Here is a 20,033-nt window from a genome sequence, read left to right as displayed (position 1 = left end):
TCATTTCATGACTGTATGTCTGTGACCATGGGTCATTTCTAGAGGAACAGATGGATCATATTTGAATTGCTCGCTTGATAAATGCGGTGTTTTTATATGGTGTGTGAATTAGATTTTTTTGTAATACTTCCATGTCCTTCCTGATATGAGGCAGATTCTCGCAGCTTTCAAAGAACAGCTCTGTAGCTCAGTGGTAAAGTCTCTGACTGGCAATCAGAGCTTTTGGACAGCGCAGGTTCATGTCCAGTGTGTCGTATGTTTTTGTTTTTCCACATAAGCGGCGCGATGTGGTCCCACAGGTACTGGCTGCTTTTTATATTTCCTCCACATAAGCAGCGCAATGTGTTGCAGCTGGCACTGTGTGTTCCTGCCTGGAAGACACCGGTGCATGCATGAACTCTCACACCAGGTTCATGCACGCCTGCCCGTCGGAGCAATGTTTCGTGGTGTGCTAATTTCAAACTATTTTGCACTGTTTCGCTGTTTTTGTCCAAGTGCTGTCCAAACTTCGCACTGTGTGTGAAGGGGCCATAAAGAAATATAATCCTGACCATAGTGTATTGAAAAACTATAGGTAGATATCAAATATATCTATTTGTTTGTTTGACTCTCAATGGGGTTATCAGACCAACATGTTTTAAACATGTTGGAGAGTTAGAGGTGGGGCCACAGAAGAACCTACTATGGTCCCATTGGGGCATGGAAGAAGCCACTAAGGTTCAGCACACATCCAGCTCTAGAGGTTGATTCTGTTTTCTTTTACTTTGTGAGCCCAATAGACAGTATGCAGTAGATATGAAGTGATTAAAGCTTGCATACTGCTTACAGTGGTGCCTTGGCTGTGGGGCTGAGATTGTTTGAGGTTGTTCAGCTCTTACTGTTTGAAATCCAACATGATAAATCTATGATTGGAGTTACTGACGTAAATGGCATGTCTGTCTTTGTTTGCAAAACAATAGGTGTATGTTAGTTGGAATGCTTTGTGCATCACAGCCTTCCCTCATACAGGGGCTTGTTTTCCTTTGTCTCGACTGCACATGAACTCAAAAACTTGTACAAATATAATAGTGTTTGGAAAAATAATGTTGCATTTTGAACACAAGCATTGCAAAACGTTCCTGTAAAAATTCAGCAAATAAAATCTTGAGCTGTGAAGACATTCACTTTTTATGTCTCCACGCAACAAAGTTTGGGGTGCAGTAGGGTATAATGTTTCCACCCTTGTACGGGCATCCATCAATAAACTTTTAAATTCTGCGAAATAACTAAAGGATGCTGGGGGAGGTGTGTGTGGATCGGGAGGTTTGGGCGGCTTTGCTTGAGCTGCTGCCCCCGCGACCTGACTCCAGATAAAGCGGAAGAAAATGGATGGATGGATGAACTAAAGGATGCCTTGTCTGATTGAAAGCATTTCTTGGTGGTGTATTGGTCAGGATAGAGGAGGTTTCTTTTGAAAATGGCAATCGTACAATATCCAGTATTGGTGCTACGGATGCCACCTTGGTTTTCGTTTTTATGCAGTAACTAAAGGGCACCTTGTCTAATTGAAACCATTTCTTGGTGGTGAACTGGGGATGCCAGAGGTGGGTTACTTTCAAAAGTGTGGCTCACTGGTCAAATAATAATAACATTAATCTGCCTGAAATAATTTCTTGGAGGTGTATTGGGAGCCATTGAAAGAAGTATACATTTGAAAATGGGAATCAGTATACCACATACAACTTGTAAAGTGGCAGTTTTCCACTATAAAATATGCCATAAACCATCTTTAAAGTGCCAGTCTTTCACTATAGAAATAATTCTTAGATTTCATTATCACCTTTAACATGAAATCATACAAAAAAATTCACATATTCCATTGCCTTATTTTACTGAGTAAACAAAAGGGAATATCTTCACAGCCAGTCTTTGATAAAAAACAAACAACAACAACAAAAAACAGATTGAAATTGATTCTTATTCAGTGTTGCAAGTGGGATAGCTTGATAAACAAATGGACATTTTCAAAAGGATGTATTCACATGCTACTATGTTAGCATTAGCATGTCAACAGGTAGTTCTGCTAACATCACGTAGCCCATTGTGCGTAGGAATCTACATGTGCTCAATTATTAGGCAGCTAGCCATTTTAACAATATTGTCATTTTTATGCATCATTTCCAATTCCAAGCTGTATAAACTTTAATGCTTATTGGATTTAAGCATATCAGGTGGTTTCTATTTGTCTAATGAAGTAGGGTGTGGCCTAGATCAGTGCCCTATGTCACGGTGTGCGTAATTATTAGGCAGCTTCATTTCCTCAAGCAAAATGGAACAAAAAAGAGACTTAACTGACTCTAAAAAAGTCAAAAATTGTAAAACAAAAAACAAAAAAACAAAAAAGAAAGTCTTTCAGAAAAATGTAGCAGTGATGTTGTGGTGCGATCACATAACTATCAAACATTTTGTTGGAAATAGGAAACAAAATCACAAGAAAGATGTTGAGAACAAAAGATACAAATTAACTGTCAACAATTTGAGAAGAATCAAACATGAAGCTACCAGGAACCCATTATCCTCCAGTGCTGTCATATTCCAGAACTGCAACTTACCTGAAAGTACGTGTTCAGTGCTCAGGGACATGGCCAAGGTCAGGAAGGCTGAAACACGATCACCACTGAACAAGACACACAAGTTCAAACATCAAGACTCAGCCAAGAAATAACTGAAGACAGATTTTTTTTTTAAGATTTTAATGGACTGATGAGAAGAGAGTGATTCTTGATGGACCAGATGGACAGGCCTGTGGCTGCATCAGTAACGGCACAGACCTGCACTTCAGCTCAGACGCCAGCAAGGTGAAGGTGGTTTACTGATATGGGATGGAATTATTAAAGATGAACTACTTGGACATTTGGGTTGAAGAACTCAGAATCAACTGCAAAACCTACTGCCAGTTTTTAGAAGACACTTTCTTCAAGTAGTAGTACGGGAAGTGTACTGTTTTTTCTTGTTGATGAAAAGAAGGGTGGCTAAACTGGTCACTATTTATTTATTTATTTATTTTTTTATGTCAGAAATGTTTATTTGGAAATTTTGAGTTATTTTATTATTCCCACTCTAACAGATGGAAATAAGTGAGATGGGATTTTTTTTTTTTTTCATTTTTCAATAGTTGCATAATAATTCTGCACACATGTCCTAATAACGCCAAAACCTCACTGTAGTTGTTCAATAATAATATAAATCCTAAAAAATAGTATTTGCCTAATAATTGTACACACTACACAGTAAACTGTAAGAAAAAATCTTCTGAAAAATTGCTCTCAAAACAAAACTATTATTTAATTTAAGCAAAACTATTTTGACAGCTTATTTAGCTTTACTGAAAACAAGTCACTTATTCATCTCGACAGTCAAAAATTTATCATTTTATTATTTATCTTCCTAACATTTTTACTTTTTGCTGCATTGGTCAAACTTTGGAGGCATCACAGAGAATGCTGTCCATGCGATAGAAGTATTTGAATGTGTTAATTTATTAAAGCGCACATTTAAGAGCAGATATTTTTTTTTTTTATATTTTTCTCAGCAACCGTGTGTTTGATTTATGTTACTCATTTGAGTCAAAATCTATAATCTATATGAAAACACCTCTGTAAATAGTTTGGTGTGATGGTCCAGACATTATCTGTTCAGCTATTAATATGGCTTCTGCTGGTAAAAACATAGGGCAGCTAACATGGACTTCCAGCCTCATATTTGTTTGATTTACTTGCACCATATGTTCCTGGTCATGCTGTCCATTCTTGGGTGTTAGGCTTGTTGCTTGTCCCAAGGGTGAAGAAGAAGTCAGCTGGTCACAGGGCCTTTTCTTATTGGGCAACTTTTTTATGGAATAACTTGTCAGTTGTGATAAGACAGTCTGATTCTGTGGACACATTTAAATTTAGATCGAAGACTTTGTTTTATGTCTGTTTCTTATAACTGACTCTGATTTAGTGGTTTTGTTCTTCTATCCTTGTTTTAAATTTTTGAATCAGAATAGCCTTTATTCGCCAAGTATCTACAAGAATACAAAGAATTTGACACTGGTTTGAAATGTACTCTCTTTGTTCAAGCATGTATAAATATACACTAAACACTGAATAATTCACAGTAAAAATGTGCAAACAAATGTACAGATTGAATTGTGTTTCATTGAATTTCATTGTTGTTTTACCAAATTTAGATTTCATTCCCGTTGGTTATAATCAAATCTCATGTATTTTGTATTGCTTTCGGTTGATGTTTTCTATTGTTGCGGTTGCCAGAATGAATGGTTGCCAAACTGAGCTGGGTCTGCTCTTTTGGACCCGGCTCTTGTGAAGCACCTTTAGATGACCTGTGTTGTGATTTGGCGCAATACAAATAAAAACAATAGAAACATGCAAAAATACAAATATATTCATGTTAGCATACCTTAATGCAATTATATGTCCATCACAGGTTACTTCTCCAGCCAATACTAGTACCAATTGCAGGTCACTAGGCTCAGAATCCTATGCTGAACCTAACTTAATAGTTAGGGCAAATACACTAAATTGCTAGTGTTTTCATGTTGGCATTACCACACTAGCAGCTGCACTCCTTTATCTGGATATGTACTCAAATTAAACAGGTCTTGATAATAAGAAATTCTTGTATATGTGATAAAGTGAGTACAGAAATAACATGTGCCATGGTTACCAAACAGTTCGGCTTCTTGGGCTGTTTGGACATTTTCTTGTTGCCTGATGTGGTTTAAAAAAACTAATGATGGGCAAAGAGTTCAGACATACTTGCAGTAACTATGCTGTTTATAGCTGCCGACAATCAGAGATGAGATGAACCATCCTGTGCTTACAGAAACATCATGATACTGTCAGACAACTTTGTTATTTTTGCAGTAATCCATTTATGTTGGAACTGTTGTTTCCTGGGAAGAAGTGATGTGAATAAGAAATGTTTTGGCAGAAGAAGAAGAAAAAAATCCCAATGTTGGATTTTTGCCAACACACAGCTGGTGTGCCAACACTTGATGACCCACTTTTGCCACTTTTCTATTCAACACATTAACAGGTGGTCCAATGAAATGTTTGTAACGTGATTACACTTCACAGGTTTATCCTCAGGCATAGCGACGTCTGTTAGAAACTTTGGTGATTTGCGGAGGATATATTAATTGAGATGATATAAACATACCCGGCTTCTGTGTCTGCCAAAGGAGAGGAGTCGTTAATGATCTTTGTGGACAAGCGGAAGCTGAGTCGGCCGGCCGAGGTGAGTGAAACCAATGGCACAGCGGTGACTTTGGAGAACCTGCACCAGCTAGCCGCCTCATACTTCATCGACAGGGAGAGCACCCTGCACAAGCTGCACCACATCCAGATCGCCTCCAATGCCATCAAGGTAAAAGCCCGTCGATTCCTCACGAAAGCAAAATAAGTCAGACACTCCTGCTCTGCTGGGAGCTCTTTGATTACTCCAAGTGTGATTACAGCCACACCATGAACACAAGATAATAACCTTTATTTAACCAGGTAGAAATTCCATTGAGATCGAAACCTCTTTTACAAGGATGACCTGGCTAAGAAAAGCAGCAGCACATGTCATAGTGCACAGGTTAACATCAACATGAGGATGTTGGTGATGAATAAAATACAATCATCTAGGTCCTAATAACATTGCACATGATGTAAAGTCACAAGCAGGTTTGGATAGGCATTGCACAAAAGAATCCCATTCAATAGACCGGAAGGTGTTCAAAGAAGTCAGTCTGGGCAGTTTCAGTTCAGACTGGAGAACGTTCCAATCAGAGGGAGCTGAAAAACTGAAGGCATTTTTTCCGCTTCAGTGCGGACACGAGGTACACAAAAACATAACATGTCATTCGAGCGCAGAGCATAATGGCTTTCAGCTCTCTGAAGTAAACTGGATAAATAGGTCAGAACCAGTTCAATAAGAGTTTTGTAAACCAGAATCAACCAATATGTATAACGGCTGACAGACAAAGAGAGCATGGTGTACAATTCACAGTGGTGTTTAAACCAGAAGCGCTTTTTCATTTTATTTTATTTTAGTTATTTATTTATCTATTTTTTATAAAACAGGCAGGGGCTTGTATTTTGCACTAGAAGACAAGCAAAGTATTCACCACATTCGAGATGCTTGGAAATAGGATCCAGAATCTATTACATTTTCTCAGAATCCAGTCTGATATTTTCACATCAACAAACTTTTAATATAATGTGAACAAAATACATTGTTGCTCATTAAAATTTACAAGGCAGTTTCAAGTAAGATGATGAAAGTTTCCCCTAATGTTACTTTGTTTTTTAATCATTATTATGAACTGTATTGAGTCACCAAACAAGCTGCTCTTAAAAATACTGTAACTGCAAATGCATTGTAAACTGCCTTAAATCATTTTTAACTTGTTTTCAACAGCTTTGGATTAGTGTTAAAAACATTTAAAGCAAGTTTAACATGCTTGAAATGGAGATTACATGGTTTAACTGTTTAAACCATAGAATTACTTTGAATGGGTTAAGCAGACTTTGATACAAATATTAATACAAACTGTTGCAAACTGATTTAAACAGAACTGAAACTGATGTGTCTATGTGTGTATGCATATACAACCCCAATTTCAATGAAGTTGGGATGTTGTGTAAAATGTAAGTAAAAACATAATACAATGATTTGCAAATCCTCGTCAACCTACATTCAATTAAATACACCACAAAGACAAGATATTTAATGTTCAAACTGATAAACTTTATTGTTTTTTTGCAAATATTTGCTCATTTTGAAATGGATGCCTGCAACACGTTTCAAAAAGCTGGGACAGTGGTATGTTTACCACTGTGTTAGATCACCTTTCCTTCTAACAACACTCAATAAGCGTTTGGGAACTGAGGACATTAAGTGTTGAAGCTTTGTAGGTGGAATTCTTTCCCATTCTTGCTTGATGTACGACTTCAGTTGTTCAACAGTCCGGGGTATCCGTTGTCATATTTTGCGCTTCATAATGCACCACACACTTTCAATGGGCGACAGGTCTGGACTGCAGGCAGGCCAGTCTAGTACCCGCACTCTTTTACTACAAAGCCATGCTGTTGTAACACGTGCAGAATGTGGCATGCCATTGTCTTGCTGAATAAGCAGGGATGTCCCTGAAAAAGACGCTGCTTGGATGGCAGCATGTGTTGCTCCAAAACCTGAATGTACCTTTCAGCATTGATGGTGCCATCACAGATGTATAAGTTGTCCATGCCATGGGCACTAACACACCCTCTTCAAGGGCACAATTTAGAACTTGAAATTGGGGTGGACAAAGAGTGAGGCCAACAGGGCCGAAGCCCATAGGCCGGGGGTCTTTAGGCCCCCAGAAGCCAACGGTTTCTAGATAAGCTCAGATGCATTCTGAGCATCCAGAACAGTAATTTTAATGTTTTGAGAAGACCATAAAGTGGACACCATTTGACTTATGCAATTTGAAACTGTGGATATAAGTACTTTTTTCTGAGAATAGCCAGCATTGATTTTATTAACATCCTGGTGTAAATAAGGTATCACCACATGTGTAGAACTCAAAAAGAATGATAGGTTGAGTTTTCATAAAAAAAAAAAAAAACAACTGCAATGTGGTAAAATGTATTCATAAATATGAAAGAACAGGCTCTTAATAATTATTAACTATTGCATACTGTATTTTTTTCTCAAGATTTGTTTTTGCATAAGGTTGAAAAAAAAAAAACAACAGATCATAAGTTTAGGTTAAATTACTTATCATGAATTTAATTTTCGAAGTGGAACTAATGACAACACTCATACTGAACATAATTTTGCTTGCATAGACTGATTTTGGAGATCAAGCAATAATTGCAAATGGGCTTTCTGAGATCCCAGATAGCTTTTCTGATTTCCTTTTCTAACTTTCAGAATTTAGTAAATTAGCATATGGTCCATTGATACTTATGTGTAGACACTAGTCCCTAGAGCAACTATTTTTGGTTTCAAATCTGGGCAAATGCAGTCCCAGAAAATTCAGAATGTGACAAACAAGAAACAGGTGTTGTAAACAAGTCAGTGCTGCTAAAAATACAAACTTGCAGAAACAAAGATACTATTCTGACATGGTTTGCACATAAGACTGGCATAGCATGTTTCAAGTACACACATATATGTCCGAAGGTGGGAGGGGGGGGAGGGGGGCATACCATATTCTGTTCCCCCTGGTTGAAAAGGTGGGGTGGGACATGTCCCCCCTATCCCCCACCAAATTGCGCCCATGACCCTCATACCTTCACAGATGCTGACTTTTGAACTTTGAGCTGATAGCAATCTAGATGGTCCTTTTCCTGTTTTGTCTGGAGGACACAACGTCCATGATTTTTAAAAACAATTTGAAATGTGGACTCATCAGCCCACAGCACACTTTTCCACTTTGCGTCTGCCCATTTCAAATGAGCTTGGGTTGTGAGAAGGTGGCGGCGTTTCTGGATGTTGTTGATGTTTGGCTTTCACTTTGCATGGTAGAGTTTTAACTTGCACTTGTAGATGTAGCGACGAACTGTGTTAACTGACAATGGTTTTCTGAAGTGCTCCTGAGCCCATGCAGTAAGATCCTTTATACAATGATCCAATTAGGTGTTCTTTGAGCATTCATCAACTTTCCCAATCTTTTGTTGCCTCATCCCAACTTTTTTGAAACGTGTTGCAGGCATCCCATTCAAAATGAGAAAATATTTGCACAAAAACAGTGAAGTTTTCAGTATGAACATTAAATATCTTGTTTTTGTGGTGTATTCAGTTTAATATTGGTTGAAGAGGATATGCAAATCATTATATTCACAATGTCCCAACCTCATTAGAACTGGGTTTTGTGTGTGTGTGTGTATGTGTGTGTATATATATATATATATATATATATATATATATATATATATATATATACACACAGGTTTTAAACAACTCTAGACTAATGTCATTTGGTTTAAACAGGCTAAATCTGAGACAAACTGTGCTATTGAAGGTCTAACATCTAATTTATTAATTAATTTTCTGTACCTATTTATTCCATTCAACAGTGACAGGGAGGCTGGTGTTTATCCCAGCAGTCATGGAGCATGAAGCAGGGTACACCCTGGACAGGATGCTGGTCTATCACAGGGCCACATATGGAGAGACAAATTCATACACATGATTGGAAGTTTCCAATTCACCTAATCTGGATGTCTTTAGAAGTGGGAGGAAGCCGGAGCATGGGGACAAATGTAAACTCTACACAGAAAGGACAAGGTGAGAAGCGATCCCATAACCTTTTGCTGTGAGGCAACAGTGCTAAGCACTAATTCATCGTGCTGCCATTATTTATTTATTTATTTACTTATTTATTTATAGTAGTTGCCAACTGACACCACAAAAAATATTATTGAAATAATTATTTCAGCTTGATTTGCCAACAATATGGCACTTGTGAAAACATGAATTCTTGCACGGTTTTAATTGACTGCATTTCTGCAAAGGAGTGGTTGTGCATTCTGAGATGTTGATTTGTAGTTCTGCAACTTTTTTATCTGACTGCAGCTTTCTTATATAGTATCTTGCTTAGTATACATTAACAAAAACTTTATTTTTGTGCTTATTTCTCCAAATGTGAGTCTTTTACAGAGATATTTAACAAGTGAACTGAGACTTAAACAACTGTTTATGTGATTATCTCTTGGGACAGCAGTGGTACTTACTTGGACTCCCTTCTGGGTGTAATTGGAACAAATTTGCATTCTGCTGTTAATGCTTTCTGAGAACGTACGACCAATTACTGCATGCAGTAATTGCCCCCTTGATTACATGCCCTGGCAAGTCTCAAATGCACAATATCAAAAAGCCGCAGGAACCCTTTAAACGTGGAGTGGTCTGGCACAGCACCCTGGAAGACAACATTTCATTTAAAATATTTCTGAATAAATTGGCAAAGTATGTATCATTGGAAAGCTTATTGTCTCAATAACAAAATCAAGTCAAACACATTTTGTTTTCCAGAATCCAACAAAAGCAGATGACACACTGCTAAAAAAACAAAAAAACAAAAAAAAAAACTGTTTTTAATGTTAAATATATATATATATATATATATATATATATATATATATATATATATATATATATATACGAGGGCTGTCAATAAAGTAACGGTCCTTTTTATTTTTTTCAAAATCTATATGGATTTCATTCATATGTTTTTACGTCAGACATGCTTGAACCCTCGTGCGCATGCGTGAGTTTTTCCAAGCCTGTCGGTGACGTCATTCGCCTGTGAGCACTCCTTGTGGGAGGAGTCGTCCAGCCCCTCGTCGGAATTCCTTTGTCTGAGAAGTTGCTGAGAGACTGGCGCGTTGTTTGATCAAAATTTTTTCTAAACCTGTGAGACACATCGAAGTGGACACGGTTCGAAAAATTAAGCTGGTTTTCAGTGAAAATTTTAACGGCTGATGAGAGATTTTGAGGTGATTCTGTCGCTTTAAGGACTTCCCACGGTGCAAGACGTCGCTCAGCGCTCTCAGCCGCCGTCGTCAGCCTGTTCAAGCTGAAAACCTCCACATTTCAGGCTCTATTGATCCAGGACGTCGTGAGAGAACAGAGAAGTTTCAGAAGAAGTCGGTTTCAGCATTTTATCCGGATATTCCACTGTTAAAGGAGATTTTTTTAATGAAAGACGTGCCGACGGGTCCGCGCGTCAGGACGCAGCCAACGCGGTGCAGTGGCACAGGAAAAACACCTCCGTGTTGATAACCATTTGTAAAATCCAGGCGGCTTTTGATGGCTTTCAGTGGAGTGAGTATATGAGAAATTGTTTAACAGGCAGGACATGTTTCAACTTGTCCTTAAGGCTTTCAACAGAGGTGTTTTTCCTGTGGCGGAGCATCGCGGCGGCTGCGTCCCGACGCACGGACCCGTCCGCACGTCTTTCATTAAAAAAATCTCCTTTAACAGTGGAATATCCGGATAAAATGCTGAAACCGACTTCTTCTGAAACTTCCCTGTTCTCTCACGACGTCCTGGATCAGTAGAGCCTGAAATGTGAAGGTTTTCAGCTTGAACAGGCTGACGACGGCGGCTGAGAGCGCTGAGCGACGTCTCGCACCGTGGGAAGTCCTTAAAGCGACAGAATCACCTCAAAATCTCTCATCAGCCGTTAAAATTTTCACTGAAAACCAGCTTAATTTTTCGAACCGTGTCCACTTCGATGTGTCTCACAGGTTTAGAAAAAATTTTGATCAAACAACGCGCCAGTCTCTCAGCAACTTCTCAGACAAAGGAATTCCGACGAGGGGCTGGACAACTCCTCCCACAAGGAGTGCTCACAGGCGAATGACGTCACCGACAGGCGTGGAAAAACTCACGCATGCGCACGAGGGTTCAAGCATGTCTGACGTAAAAACATATGAATGAAATCCATATAGTTTTTGAAAAAAATAAAAAGGACCGTTACTTTATTGACAGCCCTCGTATATATATATATATATATATATATATATATATATATATATATATATATATATATATATATATATATATATATATATAAAAGGCATCTATGGTTGCCAGAATAATTCTAAATAAATCTGCATTGAATAAAACAAATGCAGTCAAAATACCTTTACAGAACATCTTGTAAATCTTTCAGTAGAAAGCTGTTGTAATTCACAATACTTGAGTAAATCAGGAGCATTTTTCTGCAAAATTAACATTATGATGCTGTTTCTAAACTAATTACTTCTGTAGAATTAAACTGCAGTTGTTCGGTGTTGTACATTGGAACCACTTCAATGAGATTTTGTTTCCATTTTGCTCAAGGCCACCCCAGGAGTTTTGGTTTGGGATCAGTATGAGGAGAATGGGCCTCAGGCAGCCTTGAACATGAACATATTCTGCTTAGGAGACACACACACTTAATGTTTGCACCACTGTGCTGCCACAAAATATGAACTTAATAATGAACATGTAATAAATTGTATATCATGTTGTCATATGTACATACATGTACGTAAGTATTCACAGCCTTTGCCATGAAGCTAAAAATTGAGCTCAGGTGCATCCTGTTTCCACTGATCATCCTTGAGATGTTTCTGCAGCTTAATTGGAGTCCACCTGGGGTAAATTCAGTGGATTGGACATGATTTGGAAAGACACACACCTGTCTACATATAAGGTCCCATAGTTGACAGTCAGAGCACAAACCAAGCATGAAGTCAAAGGAATTGTCTGTAGACCTCCGAGACAGGATTGTCTCAAGGCACAAATCTGGAGAAGGGTACAGAAACATTTCTGCTGCTTTGATGGTCCCAATGAGCACAGTGGCCTAAGTCATCCATAAATGGAAGAAGTTCAGATCCACCAGGACTCTTCCTAGTGCTGGCTGCCCATCTAAACTGAGCGATTGAGGGAGAAGGGCCTTAGTCTAGGAGGTGACCAAGAACCCGATGGTCACTCTATCAGAGCTCCAGCATTCCTTGCAGAGAGAAGAGAACATTTCAGAAGGACAACCATCTCTGCAGCAATCCACCAATCAGGCCTGTATGGTAGAGTGGCCAGACAGAAGCCACTCCTTAGTAAAAGGCACATGGCTGCCCACCTGGAGTTTACCAAAAGGCACCTGAATGACTCTCAGACCATGAGAAAGAAAATTCTTTGGTTTGATGAGACAAAGATTGAACCATTTGGTGTGAATGCCAGGCGTCATGTTTGGAGGAAACCAGGCACCATCCCTACAGTGAAGCATGGTGGTGGCAGCATCATGCTGTGGGGATGTTTTTCAGCAGCAGGAACTGGGAAACTAGTCAGGATTGAGATAAAGATGAATGCACCAATGTGATATCCTGGATGAAATCCTGCTCTTGAGCGCTCTTGACCTCAGACTGGGGTGATGGTTCATCTTTCAGCAGGACAATGACCCTAAACACACAGCCAAGATATCAAAGGAGTGGCTTCAGGACAACTCTGTGAATGTCCTTGAGTGGCCCAGCCAGAGCCCAGACCTGAATCCGATTGAACATCTCTGGAGAGATTTGAAAATGGCTTTGCACCGATGCTCCCCATCCAACATGATGGAGCTTGAGAGGTGCTGCAAAGAGGAATGGACCAAACTGCCCAAGGATAGGTGCACCAAGCTTGTGGCATCATATTCAAGAAGACTTGAGGCTGTATTTGCTGCCAAAGGTGCGTCAAGAAAGTATTGAGCAAAGGCTGTAAATACTTATGTGCATATGATTTCTTTGTTTTATTTTTAATTTCATTTTAAACCTTTTTCATGTTGTCATTATGGGGTGTTGTGAGTACAATTTTGAGGGAAAACATGAATTTACTCCATTTTGGAATAAGGCTGTAACATAACACAATGTGGAAAAAGTGAAGCACTGCGAATACTTTCTGGATGCACTGTAAAGGTCAGCTACTTCCTCCACTGAATTAATGAAGTCTTCATCACTCTAAGACCTGACCGAGCATTTGATCCAGAAACCCTGGCAGTCATTTTCATAGGTTATCCACAGGCAGCACAGCAGCAGAACTTCTCCAAATTAATATTCCCACAGTGCTTTATGACAACATTATCTGCAGAGAATGCCTTGACTGAGACAACCTCTTAGAACTTTAAACATTTACTTCACATTAAACCGGAGAAGTGTTGAGCAACACATCAGACAGCTGCCAACTCATGCACTTTTATGAACTCACATTTTAATTCTGAAAAATAATTTGTGATGTCTGCAACAAAGTTGGATGAGAATGCACATAAACATAAACACCCGTGCCTCATTTGCATACTGCACCATTAAAAAAGTCTGTGAAATTAGCAAGGGAATCCTGTCAGATCACTCCATAAAAATACTGAAAAACAGTGGAGTTGTGTTAAAATTGACAGCAAAAATGTGTAAAATGTGGAACGAAACTGAACTGTGAATCTAACACTTCAAATATGTTAATGTAATCATATACCATTGTAGAATTTAGAAATTACTGTATGTAATTTTACTGTTGTTTTAGACTTTACAGATATGTATTTCCACAAATACAGTAAAAAAAAAACTGTATATTAAGGCTTTCAAAAAAGAGGTAATGTGCTTAAACTACATTTTGAGGATATTTAAACATGAGGTGACCCTTTTGCAGAGATTTTATCTTCTAAATAGGCAATTAATAGCTTATCTGTCCCATGTATTTGCATTGGATTTATTAACATAAAGAACAATAAAGAACAGACTAATTTTGCATTGAAATAATCATTAATAAAGAAGCTAGAGCTCAATAGCAGATAACAGGGGTGGTGGCCAATAGGTTAGTGTCCTTGGTTTCAGTGCGGAAAGTTCCTGGTTCAAATTCCAGCCCTGCCACATTTCTCTATGTAATGTGATGTTGCGTCAGGAAGGGCATCCAGCGTAAAACTTGTGCCAAAACAACATACAGACCCAACTTGGATCTACTGTGGTGACCCTGACTGAAAACAAGGGAGCAGTCGAAGGGACTTACGATAAGTGTAAATATGACAGAAAAAATTGTTTTATTAACACCATGGCCATGCTAATTCAACAGGAAAGGACCATTAAAATTACAATTTTTTTTGTTTGTTTGTTGTAAATTACAGGTTTAAACTGGAAAATGTAGACATATGTAAAACCATTTTCATATTCGCTGTATTTTTGTACAGAATCCCCTTGGTAACCACAGCTGCCAGAGTTTTTTTTCGTAAAAACAACATATTATTTATTTAGTTTACAGTATGGTGAAATTGCGTTTTGCATAATTTGCCATGCAACTTGCTTTTATCCAATTTTTTGTTTGTTTGTTTTTGTGTTCCTGATCAACATTCTATCATTCTATCATTGTAATAAAAAAAAAAAAAAATGACTGTCACTGCCTCACAGCGAGAAGGTCATGGGTTCAATTCCTGTGGCCTTTCTGTGTGGAGTTTGCATGTTCTCCCCGTTTTTGCGTGGGTTTCCTCCGGGTGCTCCGGTTTCCTCCCACATCCAAAGACATGCGGGTTAGATGGACTGGAATCTTTAAAATTGTCCTTAGGTGTGCATGTGGGTGTGTCTGTGTTTGTTTGTCTATTTGTGGCCCTGCGACATACTGGCGTCCTGTCCTGGGTGTACCCCGCCTCACGCCCTATGACTGCTGGGATAGGCTCCAGCCCCCCGCGACCCTTAATTGGACTAAGCGGTAGAAGATGGATGGATGGATGGATGGATGACTGTCACTGCCAAATCCACATCACCACCAAAACTGAGTAAATCTCTATGAAAACCATTTAGTTTGATGAAAGCCAGGCTTTATATATATATATATATGAGTTGTATTCAAATACCTTTGGCAACCCGACCTTTGGACCCAAACAATACAATTACTCACCTGGGGGTCTGAAATCCTAATCCACTCAAAGTAGTGTCCTTGGGACTGCACACACTTCTCTGAGTGGTTCTGCCATTGTTTAAAGCATTTCTTGAAGGCCTCTTTTGGAACGGCGTCCAGCTGGGCCACCATGTTCTGCATGATGTCTTCTCGCAACTCAAATCGAGTCCCTTTTAGTGTTTGATCTTGGGTAACAGTCAAGAACCAGAGGGTGCCATGTCAGGAGAGCAGTGAGTATGATGAATCACAAGAGTGTTATGTTTGACCTGGAAAGCCTGAATCAGCTTGCTTCACTCTACACTCATGTGCGCCCGTTTTTGAAGCAGTTATAGTGCCACTGTTCTATTTGCTTTATGCTCATGACATCATCACCAAAAGCCTGCTGAATCTTGCCCATGGTTTCCATTTGGTATTACCAAGGTATTGATTGGCCAAATTTGATGTAATGCTTTGACTCAAGCTGTTCCATCATGTTATAGCAAACAAGAATCCAGTGGGTGCTCAGTAAACATGTTCACTCTAAGGCTGACTGCCAACAACTGATGTGCTCTGCAGTCAGGAAAATATTCACAAATGAGCAAGAAGGATCTACACACCTCCCCACCAAGTGACAACTCACAGCATGGTGGCTTAGCACTGGTGGCTCACAGCAAGAAGGTTGCGGGATTGCTTCCTGCCCTTTCTATGTGGAGTTTGCATGTTCTCCCTGTGTTTGCGTGGGTTTCCTCCGGGCACTCTGGTTTCCTCCCACAATCAGAAACATGCTTGTGTATGAATGAGGTGGTGGGCTGAGGGGTCATAGGTGCAGAATGGCGGCCACGCTTCTGTTAGTCTGCCTCCGGGCAGCTGTGGTGACACTAGTTGCTTACCACCACCAATGTGTGTCAATGTGCAAGTGAATGAATAATAATGCAAATTCTAAGCACTTTGGGTATCTTAGTAATAATAAGGCGTGCTATAAATACAAGTCATCATCATCATCACTTCATTTGTTTCCGTGGGATAAAATATGGTCGATACTTTTTGAATTCACCCAGTGGTGGACACAGTTAACCAAAAAGTTACCTTTGATAACCTTTAATCTGTTAACTGAAAATCTAACTTTTATAAAGCTAAACTGATAAAGCCCTAAAAAATTTAGAAGAAGTTACAGATAAAAGCTAAACAGATAACTTTCAGTGTTGACTTCAGTACACGAGTCACCACTTCTGTCTCAGATCGGCCTTCTCTCAGTGAAAGAGACCTGGTGATCAGAGAGAAAAGAGAGGAGGGGGAAGGGAAGAAAAAAAGGTAATTTCTCTTCACACCATACAGACCTGCCGGTCATTTCACTGGAGTCTTGCACAAGCAGACAGTTTTGACTTATGGTTATAATTTTAAACAAACTAATTCCAGACAAGTTATTGAAATTAACATCACGTCTGTTGTTTTACAAAATGAAAATATCAGCTATATGTTTTAGTTTTAAAGTAATGCACTAATTTTGAAGGTTTTAGCTTTTAGACACACATGCTGCATTGCATTATAGGTACAATAGTTTCCTGACATCAGTGGTTGGCTGGTCGGTAACACACAGTTTCTGAACCGTGACAGTAGATGGCAGTGTTCATGCCCATGTGCCACACATTCGCTAAAAGTGATGAAGGACTTAACAAACATAATTTTCAGTTTTCAAATTGCCTTTTTTTAACAAATGAAAAAAAAATATTTACAAATACATATTTATTTGTAAAAACCCACCACACATTTCAGTAACTGTTATCGGAACTAAATTTATCGGAAGCTAATTGGTCCACTGATGGTTTTCAAAGTTATCTGTAAAGCTAATCCGCTAGTGAAAAGACTAGCTTTGATAATTAGTGGTTAGCGGATTAGCGGAACTGTGCCTACCACTGAATGCACCTAGTATCTGCAGCTGCATAAACTTTGGAGTGTATCATGCTATTACTTTGCTATTTTACTGTACACGGGTTTAGTTAGTTATCATGAGCTATGTGCATTAGTCCTGCAAATGCCAAGGTGCCAAGAAGGTCATGGGATTGATTCCCACCTGTGGCCTTTCTGTGTGGAGTTTGCATGTTCTCGCCATACTTGCATGGGTGGGTTCCCTTCTGGGTGCTCTGGTTTCCTCTCGCATCCAAAGACATGCAGGTTAAGTGGATTTGAAACTTTAAATTGTGCGTAGGCATGTGTGCGGGTGTGAATGTGTTTGTCTGTTTATATGTGGCCCTGTGACACACTGGCGTCCTGTCCAGAGTGTACCCCACCTCATACCCTTTGACTGCTGGGAAAAGGCTCCACCCACCCCCATGACCCTTAATTGGAGTAAATGGTTCAAGGTGAGTAAGTGAGTGAGTGAATGAGTGAGTGAGTGAGTGTGAGAACCAGAGAACCCGTGGTCTGGGTTAATCTTGTCTTGTTGAGAGAAACTGTCAGTTGTTCATGCAACAGTGAGTTAATTAACTTGAGATGGTGTGAGTTCATCCATCCTTCTGACGTCAGTGCAGTTTTCTGGATGGGGTCATGCCAGCAGCTGCCTAAGTAAGACATTCCAGTTCTGCTTTTCTCCAAAACTCATAGCACAACCCTACCAGGAGTCCAATCTTCCACCTGGCGCAAAGCAGTAACCAGCATAGCACAAATGTCATTGCTTGTTTCCACCTGATGCAGCTGTTGTTTTCACACCCAGTGCCCATGTTCTTGAAGGTCTGCTTAATGCTTAATCTGTGTGCCCATGGGCTTGTTGGTTAGAATATGATCTGTAGAAATGTGCAGTGCTGCTGTGTTTGTATCATAATGCAGCAGAAAGTGATTGTGCCACAGAACACACAAAATCTGGTTTAAAGTCAACAACAGTTTTGTTGTTGTTGAAACAGCACAGTTCTCAGATATGCCTTACATAGTAGGTGGGTTCACAACGTGCATGCACTGAAATAATACTGAAATGATAGCAACAATTAAAAATTAGATTCAATTACATAGAACTTTAATGATCCCTTGGGAAGGCTCCCTCAGGGAAACTCAAGTTCCAGCAGCATTGTATAGCAGCACACGGGGTAAGAAGCACACATAGTATAAAAAGTGAAAGTAAAAAAAAAAAATGCAGTTTGCAATATGAATACACAATATAAATACCAGACATACTGATCTATACTGGTTTACTGGCTACTACTGTTCCTCTCGTTCCTGACCTCTGTCTTCCTGTTACTCCTCCGCCCCCTGGTAATGAGCTGTACAGTCTGATGGCCTGGGAGGCAAAGGAGCTTTTCAGTCTGTTGGTCCTGTACTTGGGCTATGCACCTGCACTATAAAAGTCAACATTCATGGAAAAATAGAGAAGTTATTCTCCCTGTGGAGGGCTGTGAGAATCGACAGGTTAAAGAGGCGAGCTTGTGTCCAGAAAATTACTCAGGCCATTGGGGAAGGTCCAGAAATCAATGTGTGCAGGTGAACGATGTGTGTGTGAAAGGGTGAATGTGATGTATAATTGCAAAGCACTTTGAGCATCAGCCTCAGAGGGAGCAGTGCAGTAGATATGCAGTCCATTTTCCACTTTATTCCATTTACTTCACCTCCCTGCATCACTGGTTTGTCTCAGGGAGCTTGAGTGGCCGATTCCCACTTGTCCACTGTAATGCATTATGTGTACCTATGTTGTTGGCTAAATAGCAGTGTGGCAGGTACAAGCACACTGCGACACTCAAAAGGGGATAATAAGCAGCGATTTCATTGGTTTATTTGACGTTCTGCCCAAAACACACCCATGACTAATTAAGTCACAACTTTATTCCCTGTGTACTTCTTTGCATTCAGATTACACACCCTATAAATTACATAAGGGAGTTAAACACACTCACATGCTACAGATTTTCAACACAGAGCTGCTTCACTTAGAGTAAGTCACGATTCAGTGGGTGCATTCCAGCTTTCCACTTCATTTACAAGAAAGTAGGATTCTGAAGAATCAGAGCTACAGCTTCTGCAAAGGGGACATGTCCTTTGCAGCTATCGATGGTTCTTTCCTGTCACATACAGAGTGTGTGCTGCCCTCTGCTGGAAGGTAGGAGCCTAGTTACTCCCACAAATAGTAAATGGACTGCATGCATATTGCGAGTTCACAGTCAGGGCGCTTTACAGTGATGCCTCAAATTCAACCATTTACTCACACCGGGAGAAATTTACAGATTAAGGACCTTTGTGATTTTCCACGCTTAGTGATTTTCTAGCCTGACGCGGATTTGAACCATGCTCTGGTTGTAAGCCCACCGCTTTAACCATTCTTCCCAAAAAGAGCAGAAGCATGTTATTCCTTTTGGTGCTTAGTTGCATGCATGGATTCATGGAGTGGGCTGGGTGCTAATCCCACCACCAAAGCCCAAAAGGAGTATTCCACATGCTGCAACAGCACCTTCTATCCTCTCCTCAGGTCAATGCGCTTCTTACCCAGGTTAAAATTCACCAAGCTTTGTATTTCTCACGGTATGGTCCAACACACAGGTGCCTCATTACTGAGGACCCCAGCGACTGGACTAGTCCAACGGGACTCCCCTGTAACACCTGGCTGCAGCTGATACACGGTTACTTTCAGGAGCTGAGCTCTGCCTTGATGGTCACCAACT

General features: G+C 39.8%; 1 protein-coding gene across 1 annotated transcript in view; it reads left to right on the top strand.

Annotated features, from left to right (window-relative positions):
• brinp3a.1 (bone morphogenetic protein/retinoic acid inducible neural-specific 3a, tandem duplicate 1) overlaps positions 1-20,033 on the top strand; it is a 176,705-nt gene that overhangs the window by 73,433 nt on the left and 83,239 nt on the right. Inside the window, exon 4 of the mRNA XM_034179431.1 lies at positions 5,225-5,409. Within this exon, the coding sequence (XP_034035322.1) occupies positions 5,225-5,409 (185 nt within the window). The remainder of the gene's footprint in view (positions 1-5,224; positions 5,410-20,033) is intronic.

Source organism: Thalassophryne amazonica, chromosome 10 (assembly GCF_902500255.1).
Source record: "Thalassophryne amazonica chromosome 10, fThaAma1.1, whole genome shotgun sequence".
Taxonomy (NCBI): Eukaryota; Metazoa; Chordata; class Actinopteri; order Batrachoidiformes; family Batrachoididae; genus Thalassophryne; species Thalassophryne amazonica.
Note: the sequence above shows the minus strand (reverse complement) of the source record. Positions and strands in the feature narration are given on the sequence as shown.